Genomic DNA, 14098 nt, shown 5'->3' with positions numbered 1-14098 from the left:
TCAGGCAGCCCCGGATGGTCGTCCTGGCTCCCCCTGCGTGGTGCCCTGGCTTGGCACAGGGGCCAACCCGTGCTGTGCCAGCAGCCCGTGCACCAGGGTGACCTCCTGCTCCAGCTCCTGGGCGCCGCAGCCCAGCCCCAGCACGGTGGTGGCACTTTCCCCCAGCACCTGCAGCGCCTGTGCCGCCAGCCGGGCCCTCACCAGCAGCACGGCCACAGCCGCGTGCAGCTTGGCACAGCCCAGCGCCTTCACCCCGCAGTGGGCAGCAGCCTCTGCGGAGAGAGTGGGCAAAGGAGCCGTGAGCGCGGCAGGGTCCCCCCAGGCAGAGCTGGCTCGGGGGACAAGGACACCAGCTTGTCTGTCCTGGGGGCTTCATGCTGTGCCGTACCTCGGCTCCAGCGGTGCTCGCAGTACCGCAGATCACGCAGGATGCCGGGGCCCACGTCCGCCAGCCAGCGCAGAGCTGAGGCATGGAGCGGGCTGCCGGGGGGTGCCTTCTCCAGGAGCTGCAGCAGGATGGGGAGCAGCTGCCATGCCAGGATGGCTGGCTCCGCAAAAACATTGGGTTCGTCCTCCTTGTACAAGCTGGTGGCTCTGGTGGGGGGAAGCCGAGGTGCAGGCAAAGCCGAGGGCTGGCCCCACGGCCTGCCGCGCTCCCTTGTACCCAGCCCAGGGGTCTGGCAACTCACTTGTTGGCCTCCAGCTCCTCCATGATGCCCCTGAGATCTAGGACGGGGAGATGCTGCAGCAGTAAGTCAAAGGTTTTGGGGTGCTCCCCAAACTCTCCCAGGAGGAGCTGCAGGAGGTCCAGGAGCCCCACGTTGTCCTGCACAAAGACGCAGCCATCTCGGAGCGGCTCCCGGGGGTCCTGCCGCAGGAGGCTGGCAAAACCCGAGGCCTCATGCCGGACCTCCCGCTCCTCGTCTTGCAGAAGGTGAATGCCGATGTTTATCAGCCTGGGGAAAGGGAAGAGAAGGGAAGGGAAGGCCACCAGGCTCCCCAGAGCACCCCCAGCCTGCCTGGAGGCGGGGGCAAGGATGAGACCCCCCAGGGCAATGCTTCCCTGAGGGACTTTTCTCCTGGGTTGTGAAAGGCAGAGCCACCACCCGAGAGCTTTCAGCTTGGGAGTGCAGGGACTGCAACAGGCGTAGAGGGACCCAGCAATGCAGCTTGCTGCTCACAAGGGACTGGCTCCTTCTGTTAAAGTGCCACCCACAAATTTTTTTTGTAGGCTGCAAGCTCTTGGGTGCTAGTGATTTTTGAATGAGTAGGGTTTTCTTTAATGCACTTCAATTTTTTGCAGGGGACATCTTTCGCAGAGTCAATTAACCTGCAGCACCCTGGGGCTGGGGCTCCAAAGAGCAGTGCTGCTGGGAATGAATGCACTGTGGCCATGGGCAGCACCACTCCTGCAAGCACGGCAATCCCAGGTGATGGGCTCAGTGACCTACCGCAGAGCCACGGGGACAAGCGAAGGACAGGCAGCACGCAGGGATCGCCGCACCATGTCAGCACCCGCTGTCTGCAGGGAGCGGGCGGCCGCCAGCCGCAGCACCTCAGACAAAGCAGACCGGCTGCATTCCTCCAGCACTGCACACCATCGCTCGACCAGCGGGCCGTCCTTGTCCCCAAACCTGCCAGAGGCCAGGGAATGAGAGGGAATTCAGGCACACCTTTCAGCTCCATCCAGGGGACCAAAGGCCACCGGCTGCCCTGAGATCGCAGGACCCAGGCGCAAAGCTGTGACTTATAGGTGTGAAGTCATGGCTCTGTTTCCAGCAAGGACTAAGGAGAAATCTCCTAGAAGAATGAGGCAGTGCCCCCCAGCAGCAGCAGGGACCTACCAGTGGGCGAGCAGCAGGCTGGCAGCACACAGCGCCTGGAAAAGCAGGTCGGGGCCAGGACATTCAGCTTCCACCATGTGCAGCAGCATCTCCAGGCATGCTGCTGAGGAGCCCTGGAGCTTACGGGAAGCTTCCTGGGACCACGACAAGGGGTCTCTGTAAAGATGCAGCAAAGCCTCAAGGTACAATCTCAGGAACTCTTTGTCCCTTCTTTCTCGCAGCACCGACCCCAAGCTGTCCTAGTCAACAACGGGAAAGAAGGCACATGGTTAGTGTCCCTGGCACCGTGGGGCAGCAACCTCAGCCCTGCACCTGTGCACCCTCCCAGGGGGGAGCCCGGGGAGCACTGTGCTTCTCAGTGAGCACCCGGGATCCCATCTGCGCGGTGCATTGGGGACCCTCCACTTTACTCGGTTACTTTTGAGCCTCGTCATACCAGTAGCGTCAGTCCAAGAGCCTTCTCCAGCTCCTTGCACATTCCTCCCTCCCCAGCAATCACCCAGCTCAGGATGGCAAGCTGGATGTCGGGATTTGGCTGCTGGAGAAGCGAGCAAACGGCGCCGATCCGCTCACTGTCCGCCAGCTGGGCTGCCTCGCTGCACGTGAAGTGGGCCATGATTTGGTGGAGGACGGCTGAGCCCACCTGAAGGAAAACCAGGATCCCCCTTCCAATGCTCTGCCTCGAGTGGGGTGTGTGCCCCCCAAGTAGGGGGGTCCCCACCTCCTCGCCCCCAGGCTTGCTGCCAGAGAGGCCACGGCTGTGATTTTCCCAGCAGGCAGCAGTACCTGCAGCTCAGCACACCCCGGCTTTCCTCCTGGTGGGAGGCTGCCCAGCTCGGCGCTGATGGCGTCGCGGATGCTGTGGGTGAAGCCGGGACTGAAGGATGCAGGCAGGAGGGTGAGGACCTGGAGGAAGGCAGCACGGACGAGCGGGCAGCGCTGGGCAGGGGTGAGCAGCCAGGTCCGCGCCTCCAGCTGCAAAGCCACGGGGTGCAGTGCCTCAGCCGACAGCCTGCGGGGAGACATTCAGCCTCACCATGGGGCCCACAGCACAGCAGCAGGCACCGCTTTTTGGCCAAAAAGCTGCATCTTGGCACAGAGCGACCGCAAGGGCCATGGGCAGGGGAATGGCATGGGACCACTCACCCATTGGTGCCTGGGGTGGGGGCCAGCAGTGCCCGCATCTGCAGCAGGTGCCCGTGGATGGCATTGTGCGAGCGGACCTGTCCGGGCACAGCGGGGAGCTGCCGGGCCAACTGCAGGAGGAGCCCCCAGCGCCGGGGCGGTGGGACAACTGGCACCAGTGCCTTGGCGGCCATTGCTCGCACGGCGTAGATAGGGCTCCCTGCCAGCCGCAGCAGTGGCCCCAGGAAGCGAGCAGAGGGGCTGTGGAGCAAAAAAGGGCACCGCGTGGTGATGCTCCGGTCAGAGCAAAACCCCCCCAAGAGCCAGGGCCAGCCCCGGCACCGCAGGACCACCTCCTGCTGCAGGAGCCTTTGGCCAGGACAGAGCACCGCTGCTGCCTCACCTGCCAGGGCCATCGGTGCCAGGCTGCAGCTGGGCCAGGAGGGTGAGAACGGCGTGGAGTGCGGGGTGCAGGCAAGGCCCCCCCAGTGTGGGCCCTGTGGCCGCCTCCAGCTCGCCCAGCAGCACAGCACCCAGCTGGGCGTGCTGCCTGAGGAAAGCTTGCAGGCTCACCCCCTCCGTCGGGCAGCCCTCCCCACGGCTCCGCTGCTGGCCCAGCAGCCGGCACGTGAGGGCACCTGCAGAGACAGGGCAGAAAGCAGTGTCAAGTCCCTGCCTGACCCCCCACACTTTGCCCTAGCTAGGCTCCGGACCCTGGGGGGCTGCATCGGTCCTGGAGGTCTCTCTCACCTCTCCCCCTCGGTACTCACTGAAGAGCTGGATGGCCGCGTTCCTCATGGCCCAGCACGGCGAGCCCAAGCCCTGCAGCGCCAGGGCCACCATTGGTGTGACGTGCTGCAGCAACGCACTGCCCAGCCCTGTGCCACGGACCAGCGTCTGCAGCACGTGGAGGGCACACACCTAGGGAGAGCACATGGGGCTCAGCGGCGAGGGGAGGGGGCTCCACACAAAGGGAAGATGGTGGGAAGAGACAAAGGAGCTGAGGGGCCATCAGCTCTCAGGTTCCGGGGATGGGCAGCACAATCAGGGCTGTGGCTTTTAGCTCACCCCGAGGTCTCTGCACTAGTGCAGCCTCATGCTGGGGTACCCGGCACGACTCCCTTTAGGGGCCCTCGCACAGATCACCCTGTCCCCAAACCGGCTGCAGCAGCCAGAAGCTTGGTGCCCACCACGCTCACCTGCGGGAGGTCGAGGGTCTGGTCCCAGTCCTGCGGCAGGGCTGCGGTGGCCAAGGCCAGCAGTGTCTGGACGCAGCGGTTCAGCAGCGGCCGTGCCTGCGCCGGGGCCTCCCCGCTGACGATGCAGAGGAAGAGCATGGGGAAGCCAGCGGCACGGCGCGTGATCGAGCTGCTCCGAGGTCCACTCAGCGCTTCTAAGCCCTGAGGAACAAAACCCACCCAAGATATGGCTGGAAACCTGCTGGCTGGAGCCTGCAGCTGCTCTGCAGGGGAGGGCACCGGCCACACCAACCTCGCACCACGGCGTCTTTGCTGCCAGGTGGGTGCTCGCCCCAGGGTGGGGGGACACAGGCACATGACCCTGGAGCTCCCTGGGGCACAGGGGGCATGTGGGGCAGAACAAGTGAGGTACCTGCTCCAGCATGGTCTGCGGGATGGCCTGCAGCTCCGCATCTGGGTGGTTCAGCAGGGCGGCACAAAACTTGGTGAAGCCCATGCTGCAGCCCTCCACTGCTCCCTAGGGCAGAGCAGCATCAGGTCCCCCATGCCCACCGCCCCCCCAGCCCCCAGAAACCTCTTTGCAAAAGGGAAGGAGAAAGCAAGAAGACATGATGGCATGGGGACATGAGGGGGTTTGGCACCAGGATTCCAGCTGTGTCCTGTGTCCTGCCCCAGAGCAGACCCTGCCCCGCTGCGCTCGCCCTCCCTGCATGCTGGCGATAGCCTCCGGCTCTTGGCCTGGGGCAGGGATGGGGCAGGAGGGGTGGGCGAGGGGTAGAGCCACTCCAGGCGGGAAGCGCTCTTACCCAGTGCCGGCACCGCAGCAGGATTTCCTGGAACACCCTCGCAGCTGTCTGCAGGGTGGAGAGTGGCAGGAGGGGCCCCAATCCAGCGGGCAGCGCTGGGTCCAGCAGCAGTTCAGCCAGGCCTCCCAGGAGCAGCCCTATCTCCTGGGAAGAAGCAAAAGGTCACCAGGACCAGCAGCGGGGCTGCCCCATTCCTGTCCTGCCCCGTTCCTGCCTGCCCCACCATTGCTGCAGCAGGGAAGCACTGTGGGTGCTGCCATTGCTCCCCAGTACGGGTGCTCTCGGTGCTGGTGTCGTCAGGCAGCGTGGCCGGTGGGATGCCCACAAGCACATGCAGGCTCCGCAGCACAGTGGTTTCCCAGCCAGCTGCGAGGCGTGCGTGGCAGAGGTGGCCTTTTTCCAGGCAGCCACCAGAGAGGAGAAGCTGGGATGGGCAGCTGTCGGAAAGGAGCTGTGACGGACAGCTGTCAGAAAGGAGCCGTGACGGACAGCCGCAGGGGTGCAAGCCAGGGAGCCCGGCTCTGCCGCAGCTGGGGTCTGTCAGCGCCTGGGAACCAGCTGGGCTACACAAGGGCAGGCAGGGAGGTGGGTGCTTTTGGGGAGGGTGGTGGTTGCACTCTCCCTGGCAGAGGGGTCAGGACGGCCTGTCGCAGCTTCAAGGTAAGGGTAGAGATTCCCTGCCTTGTTCATCCCCAGGGAGGGTGAATGCCCCAAGGGGAGCTGGAGAACCCGGCTGCTGGGGTGGGCTGGGCGGTGGGTGCTGTGCTGAGCTGCCCCTCTGCCCCCAGGGCCGTGGGGAGGGGTGCCCACCTTCACCGATACCCAGCAGCAGGTCAGGATCAGGCTGTGCTCCTCTGACAGAAGGACTGAGTCCTCCTCTTCCTCCTGCCCCCGGCCTTTCCCCAGCATGATGAGGGAGCCGATGGCGTTCCCCATGTCTGCAAACGATGGGGCAGCAGCTGCAAAAGGGAGAAGCCTGGTCTGAGCGGGGTGGTGTGGGGCAGTGCCTGCGGGGAGCAGGGGGCAGAGGGAGGGGGAAGCTGCTGGGGGTTGGGGGGGGCTGCTGTCCCCTGTTCAGAATGTGCACAAATGGCAGCGGCTCCTATCCTGCAACGTGCCCTGCTCAGGACCGAGGTCGCACTTTGCCCCACTGCTCTTTCTGAGCCATTTCTGCAAGGGCTCCGCCAGCCCCTGCTCCCCGAGCTGCTCCAATCAGGCAAGGGCCTCGCTGCTTCCGGAAGGCTTTTGCCTCTACTGATCTCATGTGCAGTTGAGAGAGAGACCCAAAACTAGGTGCTAGCTGCTGCGGTTTCCAGGATCCTCTGCCCAACGCCTGGAGCATCCTTGCCCAGGTGTCTGGCTTTGCCCCAGGCCAGCCCTCCCCTGCTAGAGTCAGCGAGCCCAAAGCAAGTGCCTTCCCCCAGACTGGAGGGCTGCTGGGTCCAGGACCACCACGATGGAGGTGTCAGGGGTTCCTCCCTTGAGGAGGTGCTCACCTTGCTCATCGGCACCAGGGCCTTGCTGGCTCTGCAGAGCGCCCAGGAGGAAGGAGGTGATGTCTCTCGCTGTGGTCACGAGGCAGGTGAGGAGCTCCCGCCAGCTCTGCGCCGACTCTGCTGCCCGCATGGAGGTGGCCACCTCCGGCACCTGGAGCAGGCACCTCCGCAGGGCTGCGATGGCTCCTGCACGAACACCCACCTCTGGTCACAGCGGTGGCCAGTGGAGCCCCAGCTCTCCCGCCTGAGCCTGCAGCTGAAACGGCTCACAGGCAGGGGAGTGAGCAGGGCCCCTAGGTGAAGAGCATGCTAGGCAGGTGGAGCAGCGATACGGGGAAACTGAGGCAAGGACGTGGCATCAGCACCGAGTTGTGGCCTCAGTCCTGCCTGCACCATTCCTGCCTGCTCCACTGTCCCAGGGAGAAGCCCTGCCATGGGAGCTGCTTGCTGCCCTGCCAGGCTGGGGACATACCGTGCATCGGTGCAGTGGCTGCTGCCCGCAGCAGGTCCTGGCACGCCGCAGCGTACTGGGCTTGCAGGAGGTGTAGAAGGTGCTGAGCGAAGCACAGGCCTCGGTTGGGCAGCGTCAGGGCTGCTTCAGCCTTCAGGGCCAGGCTCTTCATGGTGCCGCTGTCCGACCTGTGGAAAGAGGCAGACGCTGCTGCGAGGACGAGGGAGTTTTCTGCGCGACTCATGCTGTGTGGCTTCTTCCTCCCACAGCACAGGGTCCTGCACCCCAACCCTACCCAGCTCCCCAATGCAAGGCTATTTCAAACCCAAACCATTGCTGCCCTGAGTTGTAAATGCAGCCTCCAGCAAGACACTGGTGCTGCTGACACACTCTTGCGGGCTGCTGTGCCACTGCGGGGAGGGGGAGGCTGCAAGCTCATACTTCTGCAGGATGGTCTTCACCAGCACGGCTCCGGCTTCAGCCTCCTGCACTCGTGGGCTGCCCAGGGCATCCTGGGCCAGCTGGAAGAGAGCCAGGGTGATGGGCTCAGGGAACGTGGCGGGGAAGTAGCGGACGAGCAGCTCCGAGGCCAAGTCTCTGATCTACCAAGACAGGAGAGGTGGGGGGAATCAGGACACAAGATGGGGGGGAAAGCAGCTGGGGCAGGGCAGGAGGGGAAGCCCCCCCCGCTTCCCCTCCAAGCCTGCTTGGGGCCGAGGCTTTACAACCATTAAGGCTCACCTCGTTAGTGCTGTCCTGCAAGCAGCTCAGCAGCGCCAACAAATTGGGCTGAGAGAAGAAGTCCCAGCAGCCACTCTGCCTGGCGTAGCTCAGCAGCGTGGCCATGGTCCCTGTGGTGGGGACACGGGGCAGTGGGACGGGGCCAGCGGGGAACACCCCTGCAGCCGAGGGGGGATGCGCTGGGTGGGCGGTGGGCTGCCTCTACTCACGTGGGGGCTGCCCCTTCTTCCTCTCGGGGTTCCAGGTGTCCGTGCAGGTCTCCAACACTGCGGCCAGGAGGAGCAGAGCTGTCTTCTTCCTCTGGTAGTTGGAGCCCGGTCTGAGCGAGGCGATGCTGAGCTGCAGCAGCCACTCCACAAAGCCTGCGGGTGGAGGGCGATGCTGGGCTGGGCACCCACGGGCTAATCCCCTGGGGCTGTGATGGAGGTCCTGGGGTGGCCGCCTCACCTACTGCCTGGGAGAGCTGCCCCGCTCCGCCGCCCGGCTCAGCACCTCCGGGCGCCTTCCCTCGCAGCTGGGCCAGCGAGCTGTCCCTCAGCCGGACCAGCGCCTTCCTCACCGCTGCCTGCAGCAGCTGCCGGAATGAGGAGGAGTCGCAGTTGAGGTTGAGGGGCAGGAACTCCCGCAGCAGCCGCACCTCAGTGCCTGAGAGGGGCCGGTTGGTGCTGGGGCTGCAGCAGAGAAGACCCAGCGCCGCCAGCCGAACGCTGTCCTCGCAGGAACCCAGGCAGCAGGAGAGACGCTCCAGTGCCTCGCCCCGCAGCGGCAGGGTCCCCGCCACGCTCTTCTGCGCCTTCAGCAGTGAGACCCAAGCCCGGAGCGATGATGTGTCCCGGCCACCAAACTGGGCGGCCAGCGGTGCCTGGGTGGCCGGGAGCTGCCGCAGGGTCCAGGCGAGGAGGTGGTTGGCGGCGTTGCTCTGCAGGATGGGCAGGGGGGAGCGAAGCGCCTGGGAGAGCAGGGGCAGCCAGCGCAGCGCCCACTGCTCCGCCAGAGCTGCCTCCGTGCCCCGCTGCCCATCCTGCCACTCGGCGCACTGCTGCCGCACCAGGGCCTTGTAGACCTCAGTGGCTGCGGGACACAGGTGGTTGGTGGAGAGGCAGCTCAGGAGGTGCCGTGGCAGGTCCAGGTAGGCATCCAGCACCTGGGAGCAAGCCAGAAGACCCCCTCATAAGGGTCTTTTCCAATTTAAATGATTCCCTGCCAGACTGAAGGCTACATATGGCAGGGTACAGATCTGGGTACAGACCACGCTGCAGTCACCCACCGCACTGAGTATCTCTGGTACCCCAAGCTGCTTTTGGCCAGCTTTTAGTGGGCAAAGCTCCCTCCCTGCTGGCAGTCCCCAGGGATGCATCATTGTTGCTGCAGCTCACTACCCCACCAGGGATACTATCCCTTGGGTGATGCTAAAATGGCCCCCCTATCTGGGAAGGCTGCCTGTCTGCATGCTGAGCTGGGCAGGGGAAGGTGACAGGCAGCAGACAGAGGCTGTGCCACCCCAGCAGCAGTACCAGCCAGGACCGAGCCTCCCCATCCTCCCGCCTTCCCTACCTGCTGGCTGCCCACGTAGGGGACGATGGCACACAAGGGCACATATTTGGCTTTGATTTGCCATGGCATTGAGACCACCCTCTGCAGCATCTGTTGGTAGAGGGGTCTCTCCTGGTCCTGGAAGTGCTGGCACTCGAGGTGGTAGATCTCCAGCAGCAGTCGGAAGGAGCTGTGAATGAACTCGGACACACCTTCCACCTGGGAGGAGAAGGACAGCAAGCAGGAGAGGTTAGGGTGGGTTCTTCCACCTGTCTTGCTGCGTGAGGAAAGACTCTTTGCTTTCAGCACTGTGGACTTTCACAGTGTGGTGGAATTTCACTTTCCACAGGCAGTGGACCTTCAGCACCAGCCGGTAACCACCGGGTTAGGAGCTGGGGATGTGGGGATGGCAGGCAGTGAGCCAGCAGGCATGGACCGTCTGGGACTGCACCCATGGGTGCTGCCTGGGGAGGGCGAAGTGGTGGGACACAACCCTGCAGAGGCCATGTATGATGAGTGCCCCAGCCTCAGCAGCGTGGGTGCCCCCACCCTGCCAGAGGAAGGCAGCTGCAGGCAGCCATGGGCAAGGGGGTTGTATTTGATCAATGGAGCTGAAACAGGCAGGGATGTGTCGGGCAAGGAAAGGACTGTTTCTGGTTGCTGTGGCATGGGCTTTCGGCACACCGGCCTTACCGGGGTCTCAGCGTTGTCCCACACCAGCTGGGTGAGTTGCCGGAGGAGGTTGGCATCCTGAGCCAGAATGCGGGTCCCCGTCAGGCGCCAGACAGCAGGCAGGCTCTCCCGCAGGCGCTGCAGCCACAGGGTGCAGGCTGCAAAAGCAGAGCGCATCGCTGCAGCCCTCGTCCCACGACTTGCCTGCGGCAGAGCTGGTGCAGGCTGCTGCGGGCTTACGGACCCTGTGTGCAAGGGGATCAGTTTCCCCATTAGGTACACAAGAGCCTGAGAGCATTAGTGTCCATCAAGCTGGAGCAGATATTAATAGCAGTTTCCAAACCAGCCACCAAGATCCAGAAAAGCATCTTCCCCAGGAGAAGATGAAGTGCTGCAGGGACTCCATGTATCACCACCACAGTGAATCCTTCAAACCCCCCTGCCACGGCAGGGTCATCGTCTCCTACCTTGGAAGCAGTAGTAGTGGCAGTCCTTCTGTTCCTTGGTCAGGGCAGACACAGCAGGAAAGATCACGTCCAGCAGCAGGCAGGCCTGCGGGAGCACAGTGGCTCAGGGAGCAGGCAGGCGCAGGCTTTCCAGGGTGAGAAAACACTGCCACGAGACAGGCGAGGAGAGCGCTGCCTGGTTTTCCTGCTCTTACAGCAGCTTATCGCTAGCTTTCGCTCCCCGTCTGGAAGTCCTCAGCTCCTGAGGACTCAGGAGATGCTGGAGATGGGCAGAGCTGGAGGCTGTACTCTGCCCGGGGGACAAACACTGCTGCTGCTTTGCTTGTGTGGGGGCTACTTTGGGCACTGCCCGGCTTCTTGCTCCCCCAGGAGAGGGAAATCCCCACTCAGGTGTCTTTGGAAAAAGCAGGCTCCTGGCTAACGTGCCGTGCTCAGTGGGATGCATGGAGCTGCGGGTGCGGAGTGGTGCAGCCTGGTTACGTCCCCTGGGGATCCACAGCGCCCGCGGACGGCTGCCAGCCCTGCACAAGGGGCGCTCCAAATCCCTGGCTGTTGGGTTTGTGCTCTCCTACCTTCTGGGGGAAGCTCTCCAGCTGGCAGCTGAGGATGTCCATCTTGCAGCACGTCAGCAAACCTCTGGTGAGCACCAGCTTCTCCAGCCCATCTGGCTCCAGGATGGGGGGGGCCTCCACCACCAGCTCCCCAAACTTCAGCTCCCCCACACCTAGTGGGAAATGGCTGCGTTAGATGGCAGAAAGATGGCAAACCCAAATGCTGCTTTGAGAGCGAACTGCCCTGGCTCATCCCAATGACGGCGGGAGGTGGCCAGTGGCAGCTGGGGCTCCCGCACCCCGAGAGCAGGACATGGCAGCAGAGTCCGGCTTGGCCTGCTGGTGAAGTGGCACTGGCCTCTGTCCCCTCGCACTCAAACATGCCTGTCCCCACTGTCCCCTTCACCAGAGGCTGTCCCTGGCTCGGGATGGAGCACGCACCTCGGTCGGGGAGCTGGAAGAGGCCCAGCATGGCGCTGGCCCCACGCTCGGGCTGAGGGGCTGTGTTCACCAGCATGCTCAGGGCTGTACCCGCCAGCAGCCGTGTGTCCTTGTTCAGGGCCTGGACTCACAGGGGAGGCAGAGGCACATCTCAAAACACCATTTGGAAACCAGACCCCATTTAACCCTCCCTCCATGCCCACACAGGCAACTATGCAGGGTCCCTTGGACACCCCAGGTGTTGGGGCTGCCTCTGCAGGGTCCCCTCGGGGAGGGGAATGGGGAAAGCACCCGGGAAGGATGGCAGTGCTCTGCTCCTCGGGACAGGCAGCACCATCCCTCCCCAGGGCCATACGCACCTTCCCCCTCGCCACCTCCAGCAGCAGCCCCAAGAGGCTCTGCAGGGCCTCGCTCTTCCCCGCTGTGCTCCACACGAGGGGGGCCACGTCCTTCGGCAGCGCCTGGAAGAGCTGGAGGCAGGCCTAGAGGAGGAAGAGGGATGGGGGCCGCAGGGGTGGCTGTCAGCATCCCTCACCTCCCAAAAAGCAGTGATTCCCTGGGGACAGCCATTCGAAGCGGCACTATGTGCCACATCCCTCCTGGACATCGCTGCCAGTGCCCCGCCAGTCCTTGCAGGGACTGATCCTTCCCCCCTCCTCTGAAATTTGGCTCTTACCTTGACAGCCAGGTAGCCCCACGTACCACCAGGCGTGGGCTGGCTCTGCAGCACCCAGCGCAAGGTGGTGGCCAGGCGCTCCAGCAGCGGGGCCAGGTTCTGCTGCCAGTGCTGCCGGCCCAGGCTGCTCTCCTCCATGAACATGCACACTGGGGGCAAGGGGACAGCATCAGCTCCTGGCACCGTGCCCACAGCTGGCCCTGCTCCTCATTAAACCAAGGGCTACGCTGCCAGTAAGCAGGGTAAGAATGGGGCTGGGATGTAGGGGATGCTTTGGCTTGTCCAGTTTCCAGCTGCCCCGGGAGGGTGGGCAGAGCTGTTGGGTGCTGCTGGGACCTCTGCAGAGATCCCACGGATCCAGCTAATCCCTGATCCCTGCTCCCCTTCCCACAAGCGCAGAGGACCCAGTCTGGGTGGGCAGGAGGTGTCCAGTGCATTGGTGGTGTGGGCTGGGAGAAGCCCTCGGAGGGGAAGGAGCTGAGACTGACCTGACTGAAGGTCCCCAGGAGACAGCACCTGCAGAGGCAGAAGGACAGTTTGTCCTGCATGACGACACGCTGGGGCTCTGTGCCTTGGGCAGGAGGGTCCTGCCTACGCCAGCTGTCCCAGCGACAAGCAAAGGGCTGGTGTGACGGGCAGCCATGTGTCACCAGCTGCAAGCAAGGGTGAGCCCCCAACACAGTGGGAAGAGAAGCAAAGGACCTCAGGCAGCCCAAACCAGGAGGTCCCTGGCGCACACAGGCTCCAGCCAAGCCCCCACGAAAGCTGGTGCCACCACACAGCTGGGGTGCTCTCACCTCTCCCTGCAGAGCCAGGCTGGCCAGCAGCGTGCCCACCTCCTGGGCCAGCAGTGCTTCCTTCCCCACTGCCAGCTGGATCACGATCTGCCAAGAGACCCCTCGAGTCAGCCAGTCTGCCCGGATCCCCGAGAGATACCAGCTGCAATGAGCTTTTAGGGGAGCTCCGTGGCGTCACCGTGGCCCCTTTGCCGGTAAGGATGCACCATACGAGGGCTGTGCCGGCAGCAGGCAGAGCTGGGCAAGACCATCGCTTACACTTGTGGCTAATAGAGCTCTGAAGCTGCAGCCCAGCCAGTTGTGTTACGGACCTGTTCCAGTTTCTGGAAGGAGCTGGAGCTGCTGGTTGCCTCCATCTGGAAAGCCAGGACGCAACGGAGCAGGGGCCGTGCCTCTGCCTCACCCAGCACCCGCAGGCCCTCGCTCAGCGTCCGTGACAGCAGGAGAGCCTCCTCCAGGTGCTTGTCTTTGCATCTCTTGGCTGTACTCCTGAATGGGGAGGGGTGGGAGGTGAGGATACCCTGGCTCAGTGGGGATTGGGGTGGGGGAAACCCCAGCTCAGTGGAGATTAGGGTTGGGGTGCCCCAGTTCAATGTGGATTGCAGCGGGGGTACCCCAGCTCGATTTGGATTGGGGTGGGGGTGCCTCATCTTGATGGGGATTAGGGTTGGGGTACCCCAGCTTGATCTGGATTGGGGTAGGGGTGCCCCAGCTTGATAGGGGTTAGGGTTGGGGTGCCCCGGCTTGTGGTGCTCCTCTCTCCCAACTGCACTTTGCACTGCAGGGAGTCTGGGGGAGGGAACTCCTCAAAGCTCAGAGTCCACAACCCAGTCTGTTCTGGCAAAAACAAGCCCTGGGGTGGGGTGGGTGGGTGTGGGCAGGAGGGTCCAAAAAATCCTACACCTTGCTGCCCTGCTGCTGCAGCGCGGGCTGGAAGGGGATGGGGGCAGGTGGGGGTGGCTCCGTCCCCATGCCGGCGACCGAGCTGAGCCTCCCTCCCTATCTCCCGACCCGCACCCGGGGGGGGGATGCTCGGGAGACCCGCGCCGAACACCCGCACTCGGGGGAACGCCGCGATCCGCACCGGGGGATGCTCGGGGGCTCCAGGCCGGGGGATTCCCAGGGGAACCGCGCCCGGGGCAGGGGGGGGGGTGGTGCTGCCGGGGTCCCCCTCGCGCAGAGTCCGTCCTCTTACCCCGCGAATTGCCGCAGACAGCGCAGACAGGAGAGCACCGGCTGAGCGATGCTCAGCGCCCCGTAGAAGGCAGCGCAGGCCCGCGCCTCCCGCTCGGCTCCCAT

At 64.1% G+C, this 14098-nt stretch overlaps 1 protein-coding gene across 1 annotated transcript; it reads right to left on the bottom strand.

Annotated features, from left to right (window-relative positions):
- LOC132318918 (thyroid adenoma-associated protein homolog) lies at positions 1-14098 on the bottom strand. Its single transcript, XM_059827915.1, has 31 exons — positions 13995-14098; positions 13111-13288; positions 12800-12886; positions 12491-12518; positions 12003-12151; positions 11686-11808; positions 11327-11447; positions 10907-11058; positions 10335-10419; positions 9889-10025; positions 9217-9414; positions 8110-8806; positions 7872-8024; positions 7663-7772; positions 7363-7523; positions 6943-7109; positions 6471-6656; positions 5785-5933; positions 4975-5118; positions 4581-4685; positions 4169-4369; positions 3740-3890; positions 3373-3607; positions 2991-3230; positions 2631-2856; positions 2281-2487; positions 1845-2083; positions 1452-1634; positions 690-956; positions 389-594; positions 1-272 (listed from the first exon to the last, which is right to left on the bottom strand). The coding sequence occupies exons 1-31, from the start codon at positions 14096-14098 to the stop codon at positions 1-3; spliced, it is 5661 nt and encodes a 1886-aa protein (XP_059683898.1).

Source organism: Gavia stellata, chromosome 21 (genome assembly GCF_030936135.1).
Source record: "Gavia stellata isolate bGavSte3 chromosome 21, bGavSte3.hap2, whole genome shotgun sequence".
Taxonomy (NCBI): domain Eukaryota; kingdom Metazoa; phylum Chordata; class Aves; order Gaviiformes; family Gaviidae; genus Gavia; species Gavia stellata.
This window is presented reverse-complemented; position numbering and strand designations above follow the sequence as displayed.